The 26,698-nt window shown below is 39.5% G+C and overlaps 1 protein-coding gene across 4 annotated transcripts in view; it reads right to left on the reverse strand.

Annotated features, from left to right (window-relative positions):
* SIAE (sialic acid acetylesterase) overlaps window positions 1-26,698 on the reverse strand; it is a 32,900-nt gene that overhangs the window by 1,379 nt on the left and 4,823 nt on the right. For 2 of the 4 annotated variants that reach the window (XM_016124912.2, XM_016124913.2), the window contains exons 3-9: window positions 21,551-21,726; window positions 12,964-13,102; window positions 9,475-9,652; window positions 7,970-8,079; window positions 7,263-7,396; window positions 2,383-2,540; window positions 1,239-1,434 (exon numbers count right to left, since the gene is read on the reverse strand). In XM_016124912.2, coding sequence (XP_015980398.2) covers window positions 1,239-1,434; window positions 2,383-2,540; window positions 7,263-7,396; window positions 7,970-8,079; window positions 9,475-9,652; window positions 12,964-13,102; window positions 21,551-21,726 — 1,091 coding nt within the window. Of the gene's footprint in view, window positions 1-1,238; window positions 1,435-2,382; window positions 2,541-7,262; window positions 7,397-7,969; window positions 8,080-9,474; window positions 9,653-12,963; window positions 13,103-21,550; window positions 21,727-24,124; window positions 25,986-26,698 lie in introns of all 4 variants that reach the window. The other 2 variants (XM_016124914.2, XM_016124915.2) reach the window with 2 other exon arrangements.

Consider the following 26,698-nt stretch of genomic DNA (forward strand, 5'->3'; position numbering starts at 1 on the left):
TGAGTCCAGGCTGGGTCTGGTCAACACAGCCACAGGTTAACAGTAAGTGTTCATGTGATGAGATAAATAAACCAATAAATAAGACCTAAATTACTGAGAGAGACAGGAGGCACAATCACAACCCGTATTTGGGGAATGCTCCCCGAAATCCTTGCTGTCACCCTTCCGCCAAATGGCAAAGCAGGAGTCTGAGTAAGCGAAGCAGTCCAACTGCTGCTCCCCTTTGGCACTCCCAAGGAGCTGAGGAATGAAGGGGCACAAAAGGACTGGATAATAAGCCTTCTCAAGTCAGAAAGCAACCAGGGAGGGGAACATAAACGATCCAGTACCCAAAGATTAAATTCTGACCTGACCCCAACTAAGATTACGGGTCCAGATGATGGACATGCTGCCAGCAATTAACTAAAGCAGAGAACACGGAATGCAGAAACTTCTTGGGAGCTAGAATTCACCTAAAACCCAGTGTCCAGAAGCTAAGTCCTGCCAAACACATGAGGCAAGTGGATATTATAGTCAGGATTCAGGAGGAGAAGCTGCCCAGATAAACTCCCATGTGATTAAAGTTTGTTTTAAAAATTCTTTTGTCTCCTCCAGTGCCCTCTTTTCATATACCTCCCACCCCAGCCTAATGGCCTCATGATTCATAGACTCTCATATAAATGTTCCATCTGTGAATGCCTCCCCCCACCCCCCAACTATAGAAGACCCCTACAGAACCTCTTTAATAGTCTCAAGTTCCACCGTGCGATGATCCTTGCTAGGTACTAGAAGAAAGTAGTTTCATTACATTAATTCACACTAAGTTACAAATCACTAAGCTTAAGACTCAAAGGAGACACTAAACTCAAAAGAATATCGGAATTTGGGATACTGTGATATAAGAGGCATCCAAGGGCAAGGGAAATATTCTGGAACGAGGATCCTTTCAATAGGTAACATAAATAAAACTGCAAGCCCTGCCCAGAGCCAGGACGGTTGCTCTGGGAGGGAAACTACAAAAGGAATATTGCACCAATATGGACTCGTTTTCCCTTCCTTGAGTGTCCTGTTTATCAAAATTGCCTCTAAGCAAATGAATTAACAGCTGCTTGTTTGTCCCTCTGAGACAAACTCAGCGTCCCCACCAACCAAGACCTGCCTCACCATCATGTTACAATTAAAGAGATGGGCTTTGCTGTGGAGGACACCCTGACTTTCAACACAGAAGGAACCCCTATTGTTTCTGCTCTTCCTCTCACCTCAAATATCTTGTCGTCTTGCCTCTGCACCTGGATTTGCTGGGAATACCTGATGTTGAGCAGCCCCTTGTCAGCCAAGAGCTCTATCTTCTCAGGCAGTGGTCCTTGAAAAATCAGCTGCTTCTCACCATAAGCCACAGCACGGGCCCCCAAGTGCAGCCTATAGGCTACAGTTTGTTTATCTCGAGGGTGAACACTAGAGGATAAACAAGTAGAGAATTCTGAGTTTAAGTGCAACAAAAATCACATTTCTAAAAAAGGAAATAAAATGTAAAGCACCCTTTAAGAAGGTGAGAATAAAGTTGATGTAATCTAATAGCCGGTGACCAGTGGCTAGTCAACTAAAAAGAAATTGTGAATGGGGCTCTGGGCCTTCTATGGGTTGGAAACCTTGAAATAACAGATGATTTGGAAGGAAGAAATAAAGTGGGGACAGAGGGTGAGTGGGCACTGGAACTAACCTAGCAGAGCTAACTCCTAAGACTGTTCTTACCAACATATCCTATTTCATCTGAATCAGCTCTTCATTACTTGGTCCACTCCAGGTTTTATTTATTCATTCAATAAATATTCATTCATTCAAAAAGCAAGAAATACTAGTTCAAGCTCCTCCTATAACCCAGACACTGTGTGTTGGGCTGCATTTCACATTTGAAAGCCCCTCGTATCCTACAGCTAGCAGGTGGTAGTTATGGGGGCCACTCACAAATACTCTGTTGCTCCTTTTCTCGGTCTATCCCTTTTCCTGTTCTCTTTGAAGCCGGGCACGGCTACATGCCTGCTTTGGACAATGCAATGTGGGCAGAAGTGACTTGTGTTGCTTCCAGGGGGAGCATTTAATTGCCAATGTGGGACTTTAAGGGGCCTGTGGAAGCAAAGATCAACTCGGTGCCTCTGTTGACCTCTGGACACATAGTGTGAACAAGAAATAAATTTCTTTTGCATCAAGGCACTGAGATGGTGGGGTTTTTTTATTATTATTATTACTGCAGCACATCGCAGTATAAATGATTGATAATGCTTCTGAGGTCCAATTTTTATACTATCTACTGTCTGCCCCTGCACGAGTGAACATCACAGGGAAGGCCACAGACAAGGAACATATATTATTGTTATTCAAACAAAGCCCAAGAAGCACCAATACCTGCCAAAAGGCGAGTTCCTGTCACCGAGATCCATAGCAACAGCCATGAAAGTGTTGGGCATCCTTAGGTTGGGGACATAGCCAAAGTCTGCTGTTTGATGCCAACGGATCTGGGGAAGTTGATCATTTGACACTGCACCAGCCAAAACTGAAGACAACTAGAAAGCAAAGAGATAGTTACATCAGAATTTTATTGCATCAGAATCCTACACCAGTCCTTTTCACGAGCAGACTCTGGTTCTGCTGCACTCACTTGTTCAAATGTTCATTCAACAAGTGTTTACTGAGCTTCTCACTCTATGGCAGAATCCCTCTCATCCCACATGCCACAGTGTAATTCTGCAACCCCTCTCATCACGAGGCGTAGGCTATGTCTCCTCCCATTGAATCTGGGCTAAATTTGTGATGTTCTCTGATCAGTGGAATGCTCAGAAGTGATGTTGGGCAGCTTCTGAGTCCTTGCCTTAAGATTTCATTTTCCTGGAACCCTGAGATGGCCAGGTTAAAAGGAAAAAAAAAGGTAGCTACCCTGCTAGAGGAACAAATTGCAGAGAGGTGCCTTGGAAGCTGGAAGCTCATGAGGGAGAGAGGCACTAATGTCCCAGCAATCCCAGCAGAGGGGTCAGTCATGTGAATTCTAGATCCTTCAGTTCAAAATGCAGCCACATGCACAAGCCCACTGATACCACATTTGGCAGAGGGAAAGCCATCCCAGTTGAGCTTGCCTGGCCAACCCATGGTACCATTGCAAAAACAACGGGGTTGATGTTTTAAACCACTAGGTTTTGAGGTAGTTGGTTGCAAAGCAATAGGTAACGACATTCGTATACAACACAGGGGTAGGCACTGCAGAAAAGCAAAGGGGAATCTGCCCTTGAGTTTGGGTAAATTGCATCAAAGACCCCAATTCTTTATCCCTTCCTATATCCACACCCTCTTGCTATATGGCTTTCTGGTTTCTCCCATTAAGAGAAAGAGCATATTTCCCCCACCACTTGATTTGGGCTCAGCCATGTGGTTTGCTTTGGCCAACAGATGAAACAGAAGTTACGATGTGTCAAGACTCGTCTTAAGCTGCTAAATACACAGTACTTTGTTATGCAGTAATAGAAAACTAATATTTAGGGAAAGAACTTTTCAGGCAGAAGGAAAAGGAAATGATGGGCCCTGGGAAGGGATTATACTTAGTGTGCTTAATTAAAGCAAGGGAGCCAGTGTGGCTGAAGTGGTGTAAGCAAGGCACAGATAATCAGGAGATGAGTCAGATGGTAACAGAAGCAGGGGCAGACCATATATGGCTGGTTGACCTCATAAGGAGAAACCAATGAAGCTCTCTGATATGATGGACACTTCAAAGGATCACTTTAACTGGTATATTGAGACTATCCTAAAGGGGGAGAAAATATAGAAGCAGGAAGACCAGTAAGGAGGCAATAATCCAAGGAACAGGTGACAGTGGCTTAGATTATTGTAGGAGCAGGCAGAATCTATATACAGTGAGTAGAGACAATTTGCTTTCATCTAGGCTAAAAGCTGATAGACTCCTATTCCTGCAAAGGACAGAGGCTTCCAGAAAAATTTTTTACTATTACTATGGTGCCTGTGGTCCTATTTCTTCCTTCCTTACTTCTCCAATTTAGATAGCACCTTATTCTTAGCCCTAGTTCCAGCCAATGAGAGGCGTTGACCTATAATCTCTTTACAAACCATGCTCTAACAGTAGGTCTAACCACAAACTGGGAAACGGTCTGGTAGAGCAACCACATTGTCTCCAGACTCCATTCCAAAAGTTCTGTCTCTATCAGAGGAGCTGCATTAGGAACAGACTCTTCTTCCTAGTCATTATTCACACAGCTCAGGAAACACCTGAGATCATCCCTACACATGTGGCTAAGTGAAGCTTTGAATGCAGGACTTTTTCTGCTTCTTGAGTTGTTCCAGAAAGACTAGAAAATCATCAGAAAGACACTGGAGAGGCTGCAGTAGTAGCAGAAAGGATATGGAACTAACGTAATAGTATAATATGGAACGTAGAGGATATTTCCAATTCTCTTATTAAAATCTCTTGTGCAAAATGCCTTTAATCTACAAAGTGATTAGACTCTTATGAAAACTAGAAAACAGAATAGAAAGATCTGTGAATCACCCCATTTGCTCCTTCATGACACCCAGAAGACTGAAAGTGGAACAGTGTTCACCAGTCAGTGCCACGATGAGAATTGTAGCAACAAAGCTACCAGAAAGATCTAGGATAAGTACAAGCCTGAAGCGCAACCAGGAGACATGCTAACAACAACCACTCAAGCCAAGGAAGTTTTCTCAAAATGGCAGTTTGCTGAGAATTCCTGCAGCAATTCTCCATTCCATTTCACTGGTTGCATTACTACATACTGGCCACATGGAGGCACCAGCATACTCTACAACCAAATGCATTCCTGTGTTTTTCTGATATAGTAGGAGCGCTGTTCAGTCTCCCACAGTGATTAGCAGAAATAGTTCTACTAATGAGGGCATATAATAGCCAAAGAGGGTGACCACCTTCAGAGGATTTGACAAATAACATATTGTAGTTTGCAATCTGTTCCAATGGTCCTCTAAACCCCTTCTAAGAAAGCACAGTCCTAGGGACACCAGTCTCCTGCTCTCTTTTCCTCTCAGGTTTTAAATTACCTCTCTACAAATAACTCAAACACATGTGTCTGGCCCTGGTCTCTCCACTGAGCTGGAATCCTTCATCTCTGTGCTCCATTACCACGACCATCCTTTCAAATCCAACACTTCTCTAAAGCCAATTCATCTTTCCTTACAGACCAACTGTCCCTCCAGATTTTCTGACTTCTCTCACTAATAATAACAAACATTATCTGGCATGTGCCAGGCTTTACATGAATTAACTCATTTAATACTTAAAATAACAAAGAGGTTCTTGTTCAAAATCACATAACTAAAGAAGTGTTGGAGCTGGGAAGTGAATCCAGGCAGACTAGTTAGTTCCAGATCCATGCTCTGAACCATAACACAGTCATGTTTGATATCTCCTTTGAGGCAGATGTCAATAATCCCAGTTTCCACAAGTAACAAATATATTTTTGATGATGAAGAGTTAAAACCCAGAGGCTAAGCGGCTTCTACTAAACTGTATGACTCAGTGCAAGGACCAGGTCTTTAATTCATGCCGGGCTTCTAGCACCTCACACAGTTCATGGCATATACATATAATAAGCATTTGGCACATACTTCTGGTTTGAATTGCTGAAGTCACATTCAAAGCACCATGTACACAGGCCAAGAGACAAAAAAAATACCTCAAAATCCAAATGTAGTTTCCACTAACAGTTAACACAGAGCTGGTGACAGGAGTTGCTATTTTGATAATAGTGAGCAGAATAATCTTGTTTCAAAGTCAAAATAAATATAAGAAAGAAAATGATTGTAAAGTAATTATAAGTGCAAAGAGTGTCTATAAAAATCTCTACCCAAAAATAGTATGGTGAAGTAGGACAAGGTAGAGGAGATGGGTGGGTGGAGGGAAGAAGAAATCCATGGACATTCAAAGGTAGCTGTCTGAAAGTATCACGCCCAAGTCAAATATTAAGCCCATTCCACTACGTTATGAGTTGGGCCTTGTTTTTATAACATCTTACTTGTTTAATTTCCTATGTTCTATAAAAGTCAGAACTACCATCTTAATAAAAAGTCTAGGTCTTGGAGGGCTCATGAACAGGCGAGGCAAATTATAAACTTCGTTAAATATGTTTATTTATTCTTTTTAGGCAATGCTGAGAACGAAATCTTTCTGACATTACCACTAATTAAAAGTATGGTTTCTCTTCGTATATTTTTTTATTCATGTGTTAGGCCATATATAATACATCCCAACTAATTAGGTACTGGGGATATAAAAATATGGTCATATGTGCAACCTACATTTAAGTAAAAAGAGAAGAGAGGGTGCTACAAAATCACTGATCTGGGGAAAGGTGTTCCTAACTCAGGCTTTGGATAGTCACAGAAGGCTTCCTAACTGATATCCAGACTTAGACCTAAAGGATGCTTAAAGTAGCTAGGAAAGTATGGGATTGAAAGATTGTTCCAGGCAAAGAGCATGCACGATGGGCTGGGAGTGAGAGAACAAGGGTCATTCTAAGGAGTGGCAGGGATAACACCAAGTTAGGGAAGGTGTGGAGAAGTGGACAGTCTCGCATATCATTGCTAAGAGTATACGTTTATACGAATCCATACATTTCTACGGAGAAACTAGATACTATGTTCAAAGCCTTAAAAAGTATTTAATTTAACTTAGCAATTTCATTTCTGGGAATTTATCTTATGGAAATAATTAAGCATGTACTTAATGACTTAGCTATAAGAAATATAAACATGCTACTGCTTATTAAAGCAAAATGTTTAAAGCAATCTTCTATTGAAGACTAGTGAAATAAATTATAATACAACCATACCTTAGAATACTCTGCAATCATTATAAATTGTGCCTAAGATTAATATTTATTGCATGAAAAAATGTTCGCAATAAGACATTAATGAGAAAAGCAAAAAATGGTGTAGTACTATGGTATGGATCCTATTTCAAAAAATACTAGAGTAGAAAAGTCTGCTATTTCTGAATTGTGGAATTACATGTTGTTAGCTTCTCTTTTTTTGCACATCTTTTAAATATTTCTTTAATGAACAGGGAATGCTTTTAAATAAGAAGAAATATTAATTATCCCATCAGTGAACTGAGATGAATTAAGTCTTACATTCAGTACTTGACCAGCTGGCTATGAGGACAACAAAAAGGAATATGAATTTCAGGAAAGAGATCTTAACAGCACATCCCCACGCCGAGGTCCATACACCCTCTTAGCCTCAATACTTACCTGAACAAATCCGAACGGGAAGAGCCGCTCTGTCTGCCCCTGGGAGCCATGGTGGAAGGTTTGGCGCCAGTCTTCAATGAGTGCAGGGAATGTGCAATTGTACAGGTCTCTGTTAAAATTTACATTGGACTCCCCTGAAAACAGTCCAGGTTGTGAGAGGAGTTTGGCGTAGATGCAAAAATGGCCACACATTACTTCCCAACCTCTATCCAGGCCCTTACGAGTGGGCCTTCCTGTAGTCTCTCTGGATTGGCCTTGTGACTTGCTCGGACCAATAGGGCATCAGCACATGTGATGTAAGCAGAGGCTTGAAAAGTGCTTCAGTTTGGGGATTTGCTCTTTCTTGATACACGTGGAGCCCTGAAACTGTTATGTAAACAGGTGAGTCTGAACTAGCCTGCTGAAGGATGGGAGGCCACATGAGAACCATGATACTCCAGGAGATGGATAGCTCCCAGCCAACACACATGAGGGAGAGAATATCCTAGGTCATCCAGCCATCAGATAAACTGTCAGGTAGCCAAAGACACCTAAGAGATCCCAGTAGAAATTAGCTGAAGCAGCCCAAAGAGAAAAACTATCCTGTTATCCCACAAAATAGTGAACTAAGTAAAATTATTTTTGTTTTATGTCACTAAATTCTAGGATGGTTTGTTATGCAGCGAAGCTAACTGATACAATGGAGAAACAACAAATTGAAAACTCACCCTGGTACCATATCACACCTTTCAGAGTCATATTACTTAGTGGATGGATCATGGCATTCCAAAGAACAGAGTATTCACTGGGACCAGTTACGGAATCAGATGGAATGAACCTGAAATCAATAAGAAGCATAAGAGTGTCACAAGACAGCTAGTAATTGATCACATTATGATCCCTAAGCTGGACGTCTATCCAGCTTTCACTTGGGGTAAACTTCCAATGAAAGCAACACAGAATTAAATTGAATCACTCTGCTTCACATGTAAACATGTGAACACTATCTGAATTTCACCTCCAGGTTCTTCCCAGGATAAGTGTATTCGTTTTCTGTGAGTTTGGAGTGGGCCATCCCAGTTTCCAGATAAGGTCATTAAAACCAGAGAGAAGGAATGTTTTATTATGAGTCTCTCACACAGGCAATAAATTTATTTTACTAGTATTCAATGGATAGACACAAGATTGTTTTAGGCTTTTTGATTAATAAGCAGTAACATGATTCTTTCTTATAGCTTAATCATTGTATACTGGCATAAGTGTTTCCTTAAGATAAATTCAGAAATGAAATTGCTGGGTCAGAAGGAACCTTTTTTAAGGCTTTGAACATGTTCCTAAATTTCTCTGTAGAATACTTGTGTGAATTTATACTCGCAGCAGCTGTGTAAGAGAACGCCCACTTCCCCAAACCCTTGGAATTGTCCCTTCCATGTCCTCTGAGATCTGGGAAGCCTGGCTTCAGATTCCTCCTGTTCTACCACAGGAATCTTTCTGTTCCAAAGTTGAATGTTTTCACTTCCCCACAGGCATGCCTTTACCCAAGCTAAATCAAGAGCTCAAGTCTACCCTCTTCCCAGAATCGATAAGGTCTGTGAAAGCAGTTCATATATTGTTAACCTGTTAGTATTAATAACAGGACTTTATTAACCAGCCCTTTTCCACACCCCACCCCCGCCACCAAGGAGTCTTCCTGATCCAGCTTTTTTTAAGTATGCTTTCATAATCAGTATACTATATATTTCTTTGATTACATATATATTTGTTCTTCCTGTTGGACTGTTTGTTCTTAAAGGCAATATAGCACAGTGGTTAAGAACACAGACATTAAAGTCAGACTTTGCCACTTACTAGTGTCTCCATGGGCAAGTTACTAAACCTCTCTCAGACGTAGTATCTTTAGCCACAGTATGTTAAGAGCATCTGCATTCCAAGAGGTTGCTGTGAGTACTAAATGAGTTAATATAAACTGCTTAAAACATTTTCCAGCATAAAGCTTTCAGTAAGTATTAGCTACTATTATTATTAAGAAAAAGAACTGCAATTGCTTCTTGACACATTCTCAGATGACTGCTGTGATGACGACAGTAAAAAATAATACCTTACCTATGCCTGGAATAAGTTAATATATTTTCAGACATTCAACACATACTTGACTCCCCAAAAGAGACCAGGATTCTTCTCCCTTATATAATGTTCTAGAAGGCTTTCTTTTGGACTGGAGATCCTTTCTTACCCTTGCCTATGAACCCCACAGGCTTTCAGCGATCTTCCAGATGACCAGGCTTCAATGGGTGTCCCACCCCACGAGGAGGAGATCAGCCCAATGGGATACCGCAGAGTGTCATAGAGGTAACGCCCGAAGAGCCAGCACACTGCTGACATGTACTCAAATTTTCCATGGCCTAAGTTTTCTGTTTAGAGAAACAGTTGAAGAAAAAGAGTCAGGGAAAAAGTAGATGGATACAAACTGTAGGTACAAGATTGGTTTAGGTGAGAAGAATGGGTGGGAGTCATCTTTGGGTTCCTTTATGAGACTCCAAAAGTAGGATGAGATTGAGAAGCAACTGTCTTATTAGCAGAGTCAAAGCTCCCTAGCCAGGCAAGTAGGCTCCTCCCCTGCTCTCCCACCAGTTACAGGCTCCTCAGAATCTAGGAATAGTTAAGTCCTCCTCAACAGGGGAGAAGCAGAAAGGCCACTGGGCCCCCATACTACCTCGCCTACGCTTCTCCTCTTACATCACCATTCGTCCCCACTCAGCTCTGCAGAAGGGAATAAGCAAGGAGGGAACATATCCAGAAGAAATGGTTTTTTTCCTGCGTAGTTTTATACCCATTTTTACAGCTGTGCTAATGAAAACATGGACATATAAGTGATAGGAAGTTTGGCCAAAAGGGAAAGCAACAAAAACCAGAACCAGTGTTTAAATTTTCAGTATAGTCTAGCTCACCTGTCCATTTAGTCCAGTAACTGACACAGACTACCAGACCAGAACAGGCAATTTCCACATTAGAAGAAAGCTGATGAAGAGGGGAACGTGCACACACACCATTGATAGGATCATTCAACTTAATATTTATTAAAGAACTAGTATGTATAAGTCATTGGCTTGGCACTTGATCCAGATTCAAAACAGCTCTGGCACTCAAAAAGCTGATAGTGTAATAGTGGAATTTCAAATCCATTTCAAATCAATTAAAATTGATTAAATACCTATTAAGTGCCAGGCACTTCTAGATGGTAGGGATACAGTAAAGAGATATGGAGAAATATGGAACTTCTTCTCATAGGTCTTATATTTAATGAAACATATGGTAAAATACGGTTAAGTGCCTCAAGAGGTAAAAACGTGTTAAGGGGTTGAAAATGCAAAAGAATATCAAATGAAAGGCAGATCATTAAAAGCCTAATGTAGACTGACTTCCTCCCCGGTGCTTCCACAATACTCCGCACTTAGTGTTTCCCTTAACCCACTATACCATTAGCTACTTCAAAGCAAGGACTTCATTCTATTTAGTGTCTGGAACCTAAAAGAGAGCCAATAGATGCTCGCTGGCTGGTGTTGAGTGGCTGTAGGTGGCTGGTATAAAGCTGGATTCGTTGACGGGCAGGTAGAGAGAAAAAGTAAGAGGGAAGATATAGGAGGTGGGGAGGTCTTGAAGGACAGACAGGAGTTTAATAAGCAGAGCTGGCATTCTAGGCAAAAGACACAATATATAAAAAGGTACAGAAGACAGAAAAAAATTTTGAAAATGTTTGACTGATGCATAAGTTACAAAAGGAAGATAAGACTGGAAGGGAGGCGAGAGTCACACTAGGGAGTAAAGAAGATAGAAAGCCAATTGAAAATGCTCTTGAAAATGAGATGATGTGTAGGACAGCTCTCCAGAGATGTCCACATCCTACTGTCTATAACCTGTGAATATGTTATCTTTCATGGCTAAAAGGACTTTGTAGATGTGATTGGGGTTAAGGACCTTAAGATAGGAGATGGTCCTGAATTATCCAGGTGGGCCAAATCTAATTACGAGTCCTTAAAATAAAGGAACCTTCCCAGCTGCAGACAGAGAGATCTGACAACAGAAGAGGCAGCAGAGACTGCCTGCGAACCGTGAGAGAGACTTGGCCTACTGTGCTCTTCCCCACATACCTGCACTACCTCACCTCTTACAGGTTATTACTAAAACGTTGCCTTTCTCATTGGGACTTCCATGGCCACTCCAAGCTGGAAACCACTACCCATCCCAGTCACAGGGGTCCCTATTGCCACCCCCCTTGCCTGATATATTTTATTTATTTTGTCTCATTAGCATTCATCACCAATCTAAACTATTCCTTATACCCCCAAATTCATTTGGTTTCTGAGTTCGGAGAGTGAAAGCGAGCTGATAGCAAGGTAAAATAAACACATTATCCAAATCTAATTGATTCCCGAGTTTTGAATAACATGTAGTGAGAGTTCATAGACCAAAAGACTGATCCAAAAATTTTTCCAAAATAAATTTAGTTCCTAAGTTCTTATAGGGAGAGTTCAGATATGGTGATAATGAAGAGTATCAGATACTTCGTAGACAACTTAGTAATTTTATTATTTGTTTTCTATATTCCCCTGCAAGCTCCATGAGATCAGGTGTTCTTGCTGGTTTTATTCACTGCTATGCCCCTAGCACTGAGACCAGGGCCTAGCACATAGCGGGCACTGAAATATTTGTTAAATGAATTAACACTTGAAAATGTAGGAGCAACTGGGGTTATCAAAGGTAAAGCACGTACGGATCAAAAAGAAAAGGGACTAGAAAGAGCACAAGGGACCACATTTGGTGGAAGGGACTGAAGAAAGCAAAGACACGGGCAGAGGGTAGACAGAAAAGGAGACTAGGGAAAGGAAGGACCATGCAAGCGAAGAAGAATGTGCAGTTCCTAAAAGGGCTGGTCGACAGTGTCGAATGCTGCAGAGGCACCTAGAGTGTGAAATTAGAACAGCAGTCACCCTGAGGTGAACAAGTTGTTGAAATGGAAGCAGAAGGGTTAAAGAGTGAAGACGCAGAAAGGCAGTGAAAAGAATGAAAACAAATGATGGTCTAGAAAGGTTTAACCAACCGAAGAGGAAAGTTAAGGCCTTTTGAGAAGGGTGCTATGTTTAGTTTTGCATTGTTTCATTATAATAAAAAAAAAAAAAGCTAAACTCTGAGAGTAGGGACTATGTTGGTCTTGTCCACTGCTATCTCCTTGGAGCCTACCACAGAGCTTCACTGCAGAGACAGGAAATAAAGACTTCCTGTTGAATGGGCAGTGGGTTGAAAGAACAAAACTTGAGGGACAAACAAAGGCCCTGGAGGAAGTAAGAGCCTGCATCAGAGGTAGCCATGAGAGGACACCAGTCAGTTGTGTTCAGACATGGGAACAAAGGAAGAAAGAACAAGAGAACAAAGAATCAAGGTGTTGAAGAGAGATGCTGGCAGAGCTCCTGCTGAATGGCTTCCATGTGTTCAGTGAAGCCAAAGGAAGAGTCATCTGCTGCTCATAGCAAGGAGGACTCCCTGGTGTTGTCCTGGGAAAAAATTTATGGAATAGCTACCTTCAGGAATGGGGCGGAGAGTCAATAAAATATGAAAAAGGGATAGTTAAATTATAATAGATAAGAACCAAATTCAGGATTTCAGATTCCACCTGGGGCACTAATTCTCTACATAAGAGATGGCACATGCTCCAGCAGTCACTTACCTGAGGTGGGCTTAGACCACCGCAAGTCAACCTCAGCAAGGTCCTCCAGCTCCTGTTCTGCCTGGATGAGAGACACGGAGAGGATGCGGACAGACTGATAGGCAGTGGTGTTAGACAGCTCCCTTGTAGCATTAAATATCTAGAAAAGAAAGAGGAATATAATTTCTTATACCTATCTGGTTGGTGGGTAGTTAACTATCCTACTGCCTTTTAAACACTACCAACCTTTGAGCTCCTTCTGAGGTTTCAACATGCCAAGATCAAATGAATAACCGAAACCAGTGATGGGCTGGTTTGAGTCACCTTGATCCACCATGACCAACAGAGACCGTGATGAACCATGTCCCCAGAGAAGGCAGGAATGCAATGGAACCTGATGTCTCAAGTTGCAAATATGTATCAGATGAGAGGAGCTATGGGGTGGTTTTGGCTAAAGATCAACTCTCAGACCACTGCAGTATCTTGGAACAAAAATACTTCTATTCAGAAAAAATATCTGATAATATAAAGCCATGGCACTGACTTGTTTCAAAAATGGAGTCCGAATGCCGTGTGTGTGCGTGTGTGCGCGCACACATGAGCGTGCAGGCGGGGTGGTTAGATCTGTGTAATCCATACCACATAGGAGAAGAGTATTCAAAAGCAACATGATCATTGGAACTACTAAAACATATTGAAATCAGTCTCAAAATGCTTACATTCTCACCTGGGTCCCAGCAAATCACCAAAGAAAAGCTTGGGAGACATGGCAATCTGAAAGGCAACATTTAGGGTGGCTGCTGAAAACAGCCTCAAGAAACTAGACAAAGAAAAGGATCTATCCAAAGACATATCGCTTTTTCCGAAATCACTGTATGAACCCTTGTCCGTTGCCCAGAGAATAACAGGAAGGGCCTGGGGTTTTGATGAACAAGAATGTATATATTCTACTGAGCAGATTTGCTATTTGTCCTATTGAGCATCATTCCTCTATGAGCTTACAAATAAGTTCCACTTCCTTTAATTCTGATTTTTTTAGTTACTTTTTTATTTTAAAAAGAAGATATCATATTGTTTTTACTTTGTTTTGTCTTCTATCTCCCTGAATTATTGTGGTTTTCTCAAAACAAAGGGCTAACAGGAGCATCAGGAAGACCAGTTATCACTGGCCTCAGGGAACAAGCTCTCCAGCTGAGGCAGGACTGCTGGGCGAGATACACAGGAGGCTGGATACCTTCCATTGGCGGCTAGCCGCAGAGTGTGCAGCTGGTTCCCTTTCCCTCCCGCCCACTACAGAGAATACAGCTGGCCTTCCAGCCCACAGTGTAAGAGAAATGGTGGAGCAGCCAGAAGGCCCCACAGAGCATTTCACTGAAACCAGGCTGCCCCCTGAATCACCTCTTGACTTGCCACGGAGCCTGCTGTGACCAATAAGATAGCCAGATGCAAATAACTGGCTCTTTTGGTCACAATGGGAGCCACAGCCAGAAATGCTCCCTGGGCAACAGCAGCTCTATCTAGCCTGTCAGGGTTACTTGTCTTCCCACTATCGGGGCACAGATTACATACGGACTCAAAAAATTCCACTGGAAATCCAGCTCTGTTTGTTCAGGATCTTGCCTGGCAAGTTTCATGTAAAATAAACATTAAAGAGTAAGGACAGGCTAATGCACTCACAGTATTTTCTGGCAGGGAAATTATTTTTCAGCACCAAGTACCTGTAAAGAGTTGCCTCTCCTGAAGTTCAGTTCTTCACTAAGCACTAAGGATCGTCTGTTGCTTCCATGGAAACGGTGGATGGAACTGCTTCCATTCTCTCCACCCACACTAGCTTCCGTACTGACTGGGAACTCAAGTGTCTCATCACATGAGATGCCAGCTTGGGGCGGCAGCATGGGTGAACACGCTACTTGTCTTTTAGACCCGCCGCGAACACTGTAGAGTACTGCAAGGCCAACAGAGTCGGGGTGGTTGGCGTTCTTCTATATTGTTACAGCTTACAGAACTGGATCCAAAACACTGGCTGAAAAACTTCCATTTTCAAACTCACATTTGAGTATTATTTCAAGTCAAAACTTGAAAGCCACAGAAAGTGTTAACAAAAAATGGGGGTGGGGAAAATTCTCGCTGAACCCAACAATTCTGAAATTAGTAGCCTTTTCCCAGTATCGCCAAGCCTTTCTGATGGAAGCATTCCTTGGGGATATTGGCAGCAAACTTAGGAATAAAGAGATTTCAGGAAGATTTTCATTTAAATGACACTTGGTTTCCCTGCTGATGAAAGGGGAAGGCTTATTCCATCTGCTGAGATCAAATTTCATCTCATCAAACACCTCAGTGTAATTATTTTTCTACCAAGTATTTAAATGAGGATGTAAATGAATACCGAGGTATTGGAAGTCATTAAGGCTGCTGTGGCTGAGAGGAAGCACTGCTGCCTCCCTAGGGACCTGCAGTTCGCCATCAAAGCAGCTGCTCACCGGTGTTCATTTTGTAACCTTTATACCACATTCTTAAATTAATGAAGAAACGTCAAGAATCTATTTCCTCAGAGAATCTTGGCATGGGGTCTGCACAGGGAGCAAAGCCTGTCTATGAGAGAGAGAGAGAGAGAGAGAGAGAGAGAGAGAGAGAGAGAGAGAGAGAGAGTGTCTGTGTGTGTGTGTGTGTGTGTCTGTGTGTGTGTATGCACGCATGTGCACATGCACATAAGCACACTAAAGGACATAGGAAAACTTAAAAGAATTAGAATTCTGTAAGTCATTTTACCTTCTATTACAGTATAATATAGCAGTTTTAAAGTTGAGGAGATAACTATAAATAAGCCATCCACCCATAACTCCTATGAATCGTTTACTGTACTACCAAACCATCTCTTCTGGATTTTAATTTCTCTACTTGTAAAGTAGGAATGTGAAGATTGCCAAGATATTGAAAACTGGGTTTCCTGTCTAACACTGGCCATCTTCTTCTGAGCTTAACTAGAAATATCCAAATCTTAAGACCTACCCTGTCTTAGGAGGCGACAGATGAACATTTAGACTTTTCTCCATTTATAAACATCTCACTCAGTATTATAAATAACACTCAATTTTAAAATTCCACTTTACCCTAACGACAAGATGGGCATACAATCTGCCATTTCCTTCATTTGAATGTGAAGAGTGGTAGGTTATAGTGGAAATCTTATCTCCTCAGAAAAGTCAAATGGCAGAGGGAAGGAAAAAGAGACACCGAGTGTGTATGTGGTGGGGGAAGTCTTTAGGGGAAAAGGAGCAAAAGGAAAAACAAGAGTCACATACAGCACCCTATGATCAAAAATAAAGTTCTACAGAATGTTAAGAGAGTGGAAAACTTGGCTTTCGGTACTGTCAGCACTTAAAATGCTGTCATACAAACTAAGTGCATGACTTAGAACCAAAAAATAAAAAAATTAACACTTGGCTGTGTCAGATGGAATCTTTTTTCTATTTCCCTATATCTCATGCAGTCTTTGTTTAATACAGAAGATGCTAAAGAGTAAATTCTAGGCAGAAAGAATGTGTTCACTCTTAACAATCAAAATCTGCTTTCGCTTGACAGAAAATGGGATAAGATCCACTGGCATAGATTGCTATTGAGAACCTGACTGTGTAAATACAAATAGATCTGGTCCATGCCTTTCTGTGCAAACAGAGAAGTGCAATTAAAGCATTAGGAAAGTACTGTTTTCCTTAATGAGTTAACAGCAATCCCACTTCTATACAAAATCATGCTTTCTATCAAGAGCTAAAACTTTAATTTTGCTTCCATTTACTTATGTTAAAAGGGAGCCCAGTTAAAGTTCACGTTAATAAACATTTAAATTCAAAAGGTTTCCATATAATTAAGTAGGGCAGGAAGCAAGAGTAAATAAAACACTGGTTAGGAAATCATAAATGCAAGAATTTAGATTTTGAATTAGAAAACTAATATTGAAATGAAGTAGATACGTTCAGAGTAGAATATTTTTAGTAGCATTATTTAGTAATCAGTTAAAAAAGAAGAAATTATAAGGGGTAGAAGCAATAAAAGCAGAATAAGAAACTATAAAGTATGTGAAAGACTCAATTTCATAAATTTTTTTAAAAAAGAAATTGAGATTATGGTCTAGTTGTAGAGATTTTTAAATCTCAAATTTAAGTATTTCTCAAAGTCAGAAATAGATAATGAAAGAAAGACAGGAAAATAAAAATCAACTTGAGAAGATACTGAGTTTTAAAGAGCTAGGGAAGACAATAATCTTTTCAAGTTCTTAACCAGTTAAAGGAAACAAATCAAAGTACACAGAATATTTTAATGCCAATCTATAATGCAAATTATTAATTCCTAAGATACTCATTTATATTCTTACCACTTTATATGTCACTTTATTTTAAACTGACCTTTGATAAATACTTAAGAGATTAGTTAAGTAAATGCCAAGTTCCTGTTTTTAAAACTTTCTTTTAAAAATTATAGTTATTTCGTGCCCATTATAAAAAAAAAAAAAATCAGAAAATACAGGTAAGCAATGAAAACCAATCCCAATTTCAAATGGGCCAAAGAGCTTATGTCGTGCTAATTTGGCACTCTGATAATAATTGAAAATATTTACTGATATTTCAACAATATTTTAGGCTGATAAAGTTTAAATATGTCTATGAACTAGCTATTACATTGTCCAGCCCCGATCCTAATTTAAATGAAACAATGGTCTCCCTTACTTTTATTTTTACATCAGATAGCTGCCACTAAACAAACACAGCAATGATGATTGAGAGGCCCAAAGTACTAAACCCGTCATACCCTATTCAGAAATTGACTCTCTTTATTCTAGACTGTTTTTGTGTTAATTAGAAAGTAGAGTTGATCCCTGAAAGAAATTCGAGTGCTAAAGCTATACATAGCACCATTGTTTTTGTTCTACTATGGCTGCCTTGCTAAAATACCAAACTATTAAGAGGCTTGCTAAAGAGACCTCACTCACAGCCTATAAGAGGGGCCGTATCTATCCTCTAACAGCAATAGAGACAGGAATACTTCAAGGTGAGTTTCATCACTAACAAAGATATCAGCAAGTCAGCATTCTCCAGATCTGTCCTGTCTGATTCTCCAGGACAGATCTGTGCATGCCCCATCCCTACTTAGGAGCATATATAGTGAGTGCTCTTGCTCCCAACACTCTAGCAGGGAGAAAAGAGTCCAGTGATGCCCTGTATATTTATTATAAAGAAGAAAAAAATACTAGGTTCTCAAAATATAAGAAGAGTTAATTTTCAAAGGTAATGACTATAATAGAGAAAAAATAATGGACACAACAAAAAAATCATAGGCAATGAAAAAGCTGAGCAAAAAAAAAAAAGTCATCACTGGCCTATTAGTTATTCTTTCTGTGTAAAAAAATATATATACACGTCTTAATTTGGTATATGAATATTTATATATCAATTTGATGTATGACACCTAATTTAAATATTAAGATGTCTGCAGCTTACCTTGAGATAGTTCGCCCTCCCAAAAAAAGTTAAATCAAATGTGGCAAAATATTAACAACTATCAATCTAGGTGATGGGTATATAGGTGTTCATAAGTTTCTTAACTTTTGTGTTTAAAATTTTTCATAATGAAAAATTGAAAAAATAATGACCTTATAGCTAGACAGCAATTTTCAATTTATAGTGGCCTTTTAGAGATAAACAAAATAATTTGCTCTTCCATTATGACCCTGTATATGTTAGGTCAAATATAATCACTGTGTCATAAAAACTAAGCCTCAGACATGTAACAAAATTCAATATACTTTCATGATAAAACCTTTCAACTAGAAACAGAGGAAAACTTCCTCAATATGATAAAAAGGTATTTATGAAAAGCCCACAGGTAACATAATCCTCAGTAGTTAAAAACTGAAAGCTTTCCCCCTGAGACCAGGAACAACACACAAGGGTATCTGCTCTCACCACTGCTACTCATCATGGTACTGGAAGTTCAAGCCGGAGCTATTAGAAAAGAAAAAAGAAGTAATATGCGTCCAGATTGGGGGGAGGGGAGGAAAAACTATCTCTATCCAACAGATGATATGCTTCTATACATGGAAATTCCCAAAGAATCCACAAGAAAGCTACTAGAGCTATTAAATGAATTTAGCAAAGTTTCAGGGTACAAGATCAACATGCAAAAATTATTTATTTCTTTATAACAGCAATGTACAATCCTAAGAGGAAATTAAGAAAGAAATCCTATTTATAATAGCATCTAAAAGAATTAAATACTTGGAAATAATAAATTGAAGCAAGGAGGTAAAAGACTTGTACACTGGAAAACTATAAAATATTGCTGAAAAATATTAAAGATCTAAATTAATTGAAAGACATCCCATGTTAATAGGAATTAAAATGTCAGTACTATCCAAAGCAATCTACAGATTAAAACACAACATCTATTAAAATTCAACAGCCTTTTTTTCAAAAATGAAAAGCATATCCTCTCATTCATAAGGAATTGCAAAGGGCCATGATGTTAGCCAAAACAATCTTGAAAAAGAAGAATGAAGCTGGAGGACTCGCCCTTAATTTTGAAACTCACTACAAAACTATAGTAATTAAAACAGTATGGTACTGGCATAAGGCGAGACATATAAACCAACAGAATAAAATAGAAAGCCCAGAAACGAACCCTCATATACACAGTTACTGATTACTAAAAAGCATGCCAAGACCACTCAATGGGGAAAGGACAGTCTTTTCAATAAATGGTGCTAGGAGATTGGAATATCCACTTGCAAAAAAATGAAGTTAGATCCTCACCTTACACCATATACCAAAATTGACCCAAAAAGGTCAAAGACCTAAACTTAAGAGCTAACACTATAAAGCTTTGGGAAAATCTTCATGACACCAAATCTGGCAACAATTTCATGAATATGACGCCAAAAGCATAGACAACAAAAGACAAAATACATCAATTGGACTTCATCAAAATAAAAAACTTTGTGTATCAAAAGATACCATCAAGAATGTGAAATGACAACCTACAGAATAGGAGAAAATATTTTCAAATCATATATCTGACAAATAATTAGTACTTAAAATATGTAAAGAATTCCTACAATTTCACAACATATAACCCAAATTAAAAACGGGCAAAGGACTTGAAAAGATATTTGTCCAAGAAGTTTTACAAATGTCTAATAAGCATTTGAAATAATACTCAACATCATTCTTTAGGGAAATGCAAATCAAAACCACAATGAGATACCACTTCACACATACTAATATGGCTAAAATAAAAATTTTTTAAAAATGAAAGTGACACATTTTAGTGAAGATGTAGAGAAATTGAAACCTTTGCATATTGCTGGTTGGAATGTAAAACGGTGGAGCCACTGTGGAAAATGGTTTGGTGGTTCCTGGAAAGTTAAACATCGAACTAACAGATGACCCAGCAATTCCATTCATAGGTATATATCCAAAAGAATTGAAAACAGGGACCAGAACAGATATCTGCATACCAATGTTCATAACAGCACTATTTACAATAGCCAAGAGGTAGAAACAATCCAGATGTCCACCAACAAATGAATGGATAAACAAAATGTAGCATATACAGTAGAATTCAGCCATAAAAAGAAATAAAATTTTGTTATGCACTACAACATGTTTGAAAACATCATGCTTAATAAGGTAAGTCAGACATAAAAGGACATATATGATTCCATTTATATGAGGAACTAGAATGGGCAAATTAGTAGAAAGAAAGCAGAGAGGTTACCGGAGGCTGGAGGACAGAAAAAGGGGATGTTATTGCTTAACAGCATTTATGCTGGGAATGATGGAAAAGTTTTGAGTATAGATAGGGTGATGGGTACACACAGCATTATGAATATATTTAATGCCACTGACCTGTACACTTACCAATGGTTAAAATATTATATTCACTTAAACACTAATTTTTTTAAAAAGCGAGTTTTAAAGACAAAATTTTGAAAATATCAGGTGATTTGTCATACCCTAGTAAAAAGCAAAGTCGACATCCAGTCTCAATTTTTCAATCTCCAAGACAACAAAAAACATATAGACTATTAGCTGCTCAGCATTAAAACAGAATTGAATTGCTTTGATTTCCTAGGCTCTCTCCTGAAGCTCAACGTCTAACACCAATCCAAAAGAAGAGTTATCTACTTTGTCTTCAATTTGTTATGAAATCTCCATCACCATAGGATGTGCTCCCGCTTCTGCCTTTAGCTTAGCCCTGGAAGATGAGAAAAGAATGCCTGGCACACGGACAGCACACTTGCCGTGATTAAGAAAGCAGGTTCTGGAGTCACATTACCAGTTTCTATCCTGGCTCCACTATTAACTGTGGCCTTAGTCAAGTTATTTAACCTCAGTGGGCCAGTTTCTTAACCTGTGAGATGTTAGTAACAGTACTTACTTCATAAAGTTGTTAAATCAAATTAACTAATATGTGAAAAGCACTTAGAACAGATCTTGGCACATGGTAAAAAAGAAGGTTTCTATCTCCTTCTCTTCCTTACGCCTTCCTCCTCCTCCTCCTCTTCTTCTTCATTATCAACATTATTTATTATCACTGAGACTCTGCAAATTACCTGTAAAACCGTCATCTGCATGTTACTTTGCCCACTGCAAAGCCAGACATCTCCAAATAAGACATCATGAACTCTCAGAGTTAAGTTCATTTTCCCAAATGTCTGTTGCGCCATCACTTCATAAGGTCCACCAGGCTTCATAGGATCCAGCACCACCATCCAGCTATTGGAGTATGCTGAAATAATAACAAGGCTTCAGGGAATTAATCAATTAATTAACTAAAATGAAATGAAAGCCCAACCCCATCATGCATCATACTCATCTGTGGCTATTCCCAGCTTCAGTGATGAACTGAAGTCCAAGTTTTGAAAATCAGCTGAATAAAAAAGCAGCAGCATTTCTATCATTAATCTGTGTCAATCTCTCTTTACTTTTACTGAAGCATTTATGAGAAAAATTAATTACCCAGTTATAATCCTACATGAGGATAGACAAAAACAAAAAGAGATTGAAATTCAAGGAAGTTTAACTAAAAACAAAACAGAAATTCTTATTATACTATCCAACTGTCAATATTAACATAATCATAATCTAATAGTTACACATTACCCCAAATGTGAGCACAGGTTAGAGAAACTCGTTTATAATCTGAAACTTCCCCCTATTTCATGGTATCATTCTTGTCATCAATCCCCCCCACCTTCTCCCCACATTGCTACTACCAAGGATTAATACTAGCAGTGATTCTGGCTTCTCCTATCACCAGTTAAACAGGTGAGTGGAGAAAGTGACACATAAAGAAACCGTGGGAGGCATATAAATTAATCTCGCTATGAAGAAGATATTTAGACTTGTCCAGTTAATTATTTTCATAGAGTTATTTATCAGACTTAAGGTTTTCAGACTCAGTTAAGGAGATGAAAAGCTACCCAAGACCCTATTTCAGAAATTCACAGCATATTTCTTAGGAACCACCCCCCCTACCACCCACTTTCCTACCTTCCACCCACTCACACCACTGCCTCTGCAAACATCATATTCAGAAACTTAAGGAAAATGTCTTCAAAATGGCAAAATTATGCCTAGGAGAACCAAACAACATGAACAAAGTTTAAAAAATGAGAGTGAGAAAATCATAGACAAAATAGAGAAGGGATCATTTAAAAAAAAATATTCTTGGGACAATGCAGAAGAATATGAACTAATTTTTAAGTTGTGCCCATCAGATCAATGTAAACTCAAAGAGAAAGAATTGTTAGAACTGGAAATGAAGCATCATCCTAAGGTATTATACCAGTCTATAAAAAAAATTATAAAAATACTATCCAAGTGACAACTGTGCTAAACGGTGTGCTAAGTTTTTTCTAATCAGCAAAAGCTAAGCAGAAGCAATAGAAGTCTGGATGCTCAAAAGGAGATTAGTAAAAGCTCAAAGCATAAAGGATTGCTCAGTTTGGGGAAAAATGTCCAAAACCCTCAAAGCATCAGTGGCATGTTTGCTTCTTTCAAAACACAACTGATAGAGCTTGCTCCTTCCAGCCCTTAGAGGTTAATTAAGACCAGGACCAATTGTTCGCTATTGTTTTTATACCATTAATAGCTAGACATCAACATATCAAACATATAATTCACCTAAGCAGAAAAATCACTGTTTTGAAAATAGTGGGCAGCTAGTACAGATTGTGTCGCACAGGTGCATGTGCTCCGTATGGCTCACACTTCTGAGCAGGCAGACACTCCAATCTGTCCCAAATGCAGCCTTGCCAAGGTCTTTCCAGGCTTCTTGCACTGACATATCTTACTGGAGCTCTGTCCTTCTGCCACCAACATTACTCATTTATAATGATAAGGTCAACCTCCAGAAAACCTAAGACGGGACTATATTTTATCCTACGACTACGCAATCCACTCCTCGTCACTGCTGTTAACTCGGTATTTACACCACGTCTCAATCCAGACAAGTGAAGAAAACTACCTTCACCAGAGCTCCTGAAAGTTTTGCTGCCCAGCAATAAAACGACAAATAAGGGAAAATGGACATCTGGGCAAAATATGATAATACCATCCTACTGTGGTCAGAGAATGAGCTCCTTCCATGGAATGAAGAGAACTACAATCAAGGCCTGAGCCTTATTCCTGAGAACTGTCTTCCCAAGGAAACCCCTTGGCTCTCTTGAAGACCCTGGAAAACTTCCTTCTGTTCTAGTACTCAAGTTCTTTTAGTTTCTAGCTTTTTCCCTCTCCCATTTGACAGTAATGAGTGTTAAGTGAAATTAACTGCCAGGCAAGGAAGGTAAAATCAGATCCACTACAAAGGTTACTAATGGTCAAACTAACACAGAAACAATTAATTTAAAACAATGAGGATTTACTCCCATGTAAGTATATACAAAGGAGAGCAGGCCCTGTAAAGACTGTTTCTTAGACCAAAGGCAAGGGTGGTATTATAAAAGCAGAAGTCACCACATTCCACAAGAATTGCTTAGTCCTTGGCCTGTTGGTTTAGGACTGGTTGGTTGAAGTGGAGCTCACCACAGGATGGCAAAATTCGGTTACAGTTTTAGTTTTTAGACACTGTGTTGACTCACCAAGCCCATTAGGTTGAGTCCAAATAATAAAACTGTGTCACTAACCACAAAGAGTTGAAGTTCACCATCCAGCTGGCTTCCTGCTGATCCTGGTGGGCTTTCTGAGCAACAGTTGCTCTGGTTCCTTCTTCTGAGCCCTAATCACTTGCTATTTTGTAAGTTCATTTCCCAATCCAGGCCCAGGTTTCGGTAGATTTTCATCATATTCAAATTTCTTCCTCGCATTCTTTCTTCTCTCATCTAGGAAAATTCATCTTCTCCTTTCGTTATTCAGCGACTTATTAGAGTGCTTACTACATGCCAGGCACTCCATCAAGTAAATGGCAGAAACAGCCCCTCTCCAGGTTATACTGATAAGAAAGTCTTGAAAACTGACTAGGGCTTAGTGTTTCCTGTGTAACAGTTAACATACCTGGTGGCCTATTTCTTACTGTTCTTCTCTTCACAGTCCAGCCAAGGGCACAGGTAAAAAAACTACCTCCATTTCTCTGTCTCCCTGACCAACTCCATCTCAAAATGGGAAGAACAAACAAAGGGAAAAAAATTAAAATAATCTGTCTAGAGACATGGTTAGTCATAAAGTGCTTTCCTTTTTCTTTTTTGCTATTCGCATCAGATGTTAATTATTTTTCAGGTTGTTGTGCCAAATCTCAGATGCCAAGAACAGAAAAAGGAAAATTACCCATGACCTTTTCCTTCCCAAGAGGAAAAACTAGAGCCAGAAGAAAGTGCCCTAGTCACTTCTTCCACTATAAAACCCTGGCACCTCACCAGCTGCAATCTGGTTCAGTGGTTTGTGGTAGTGACTTGAAGGTAAAAAAGGCTTTACTGCCTGATGTCCCTTTCCAACCTGCATTTATTCTGTATAAAGTCCATCTCCACCCCCACCAAATATAAATGTAAAAAAAAAAAAAGCTTACTTTTCTGTCAGTAAAACTGTTGATGCAAGTTACTTAAACTGCAGCATGCTGTGACAGGCACACCCTAAGATGACCCCCAATAAATTACACCCTTGTATAATCCCCTCCCCTCGAATGCAGGCAGAATCTGTGATTTGCTTCTAAGAAACAGAAAATTGCAAAGGGGATGAAATGTCATTCTCATGATTAGGTTACATTATATGGAAAAGATAAAGGGGTTTTGCAAATGTGATTAAAGTCCTTAATCAGTTGACTTTAAGTTAATAAAAAGGGAGATTACCCTTAGTGGGCCTGACATAATAAGGAGTCCTTTAAAAGAGCATCTAGAGGTCAGAGACTAGAAGCAGCAGAGATGCGGCCATGAATCCTATAGGCACAAGGAAATGAATCTGCCAGCAGCCTGAGGGAGCTTGGAAGTGGATAGTTTCCCAGTTGAGCCTCTGGATGAGTACATGGTCTGGCTGACACATCTAGATTTCAGCCTGTGAGATTCTGAGGAGAGCACCCAGCTAAATGATGGCCAGGCTTCAGATCTACAGAAATAGTGAGATAGGAAAAGTGGGTCGTTTTAAGCACCTAAGTTTGTGGTAATTTATTATGTAGCACAGAAAATGTGCATGCATACTAACACTGCAACCAGGAGCTTTTTATTTTCCTAAAAGGTTTAGGCTTTTTTGTATTTTTCTAAATTAGAGAAAATATATTTATTTACCTCAATCATGATGACAAAATCAGGCAGACACACCTTGATTTTATCACCCACATGTGCATGCCCCACGTGTATCACAGTAAGAGGATATATGTTATTCTCCCCTTTTATTCCTTGTGTCTGAATCATCATCCATCATTTGACAACATGGTTTGAACAGGCCCAGCACCTGAATATAGTCCCAATCATCCCTCAGGTTTTAATTTTCTCAATGCTTATGTGTCAGTCTGCTGGACAAAAACCTTTATATTGTTAAATTCCACTTAGTTGTAGGCACCTAGGGGATTAGAGGTAATAAGTTAAATATTAATAGTGATAGAGTGGCAAACTGAGGTCATCGAGCTGAAAAATCCCAGAGTCCTCATTAATATTTAAATAGACGTCAACCCTTCAATATAGGCTGCAGTATCTCCTTTGAGAAACATTTTCTTTCCTGCTCTGTGAAATTTTCTACATGTCCGACTTCTTTATTCCAAATAACACTTTATCCATTTTGCTTCATGGGTAGGACAGAGCGAGATGCCCACTGAAATAGGTTTGTGAAGCTATACAAACTAAAATACCCTTGTTCTCTATCAAGCAAATATAGAAAGTCAAACAAATAGATCTACCCACTCCCCTGCCACCACTATTATTATCTCTTCTAAACTGAGGCTTCCTTGTAGGGCCTCTCTGCTCATGAAGGCTGCTAATTCTCACCTTCTTGACCATCCTCTACCTTGGGTCAAGCGACTACCTTGGGTCAAGCCTTCATTGTCTATTGCCTGAATATCATAATAGCCTGCTAACATGTCCCACGACCTCTAGTCTGATCAATCTTCAATGCAACTTCCACAATGTTGCCAGAATAATCTTTCTAAAATACAAATCTGATTGTGTTATTTTGCTGCTTAGAATCCATTGATCCAAAATAGAGTACCCATATCTTAGCCATGACAGACAAGCCTACCTTTCCAACCTTGTTTCTTGTCATCCAGCCACCAGTCACAT

Source organism: Rousettus aegyptiacus, unplaced genomic scaffold (genome assembly GCF_014176215.1).
Source record: "Rousettus aegyptiacus isolate mRouAeg1 unplaced genomic scaffold, mRouAeg1.p scaffold_m13_p_5, whole genome shotgun sequence".
Classification (NCBI taxonomy): Eukaryota; Metazoa; Chordata; class Mammalia; order Chiroptera; family Pteropodidae; genus Rousettus; species Rousettus aegyptiacus.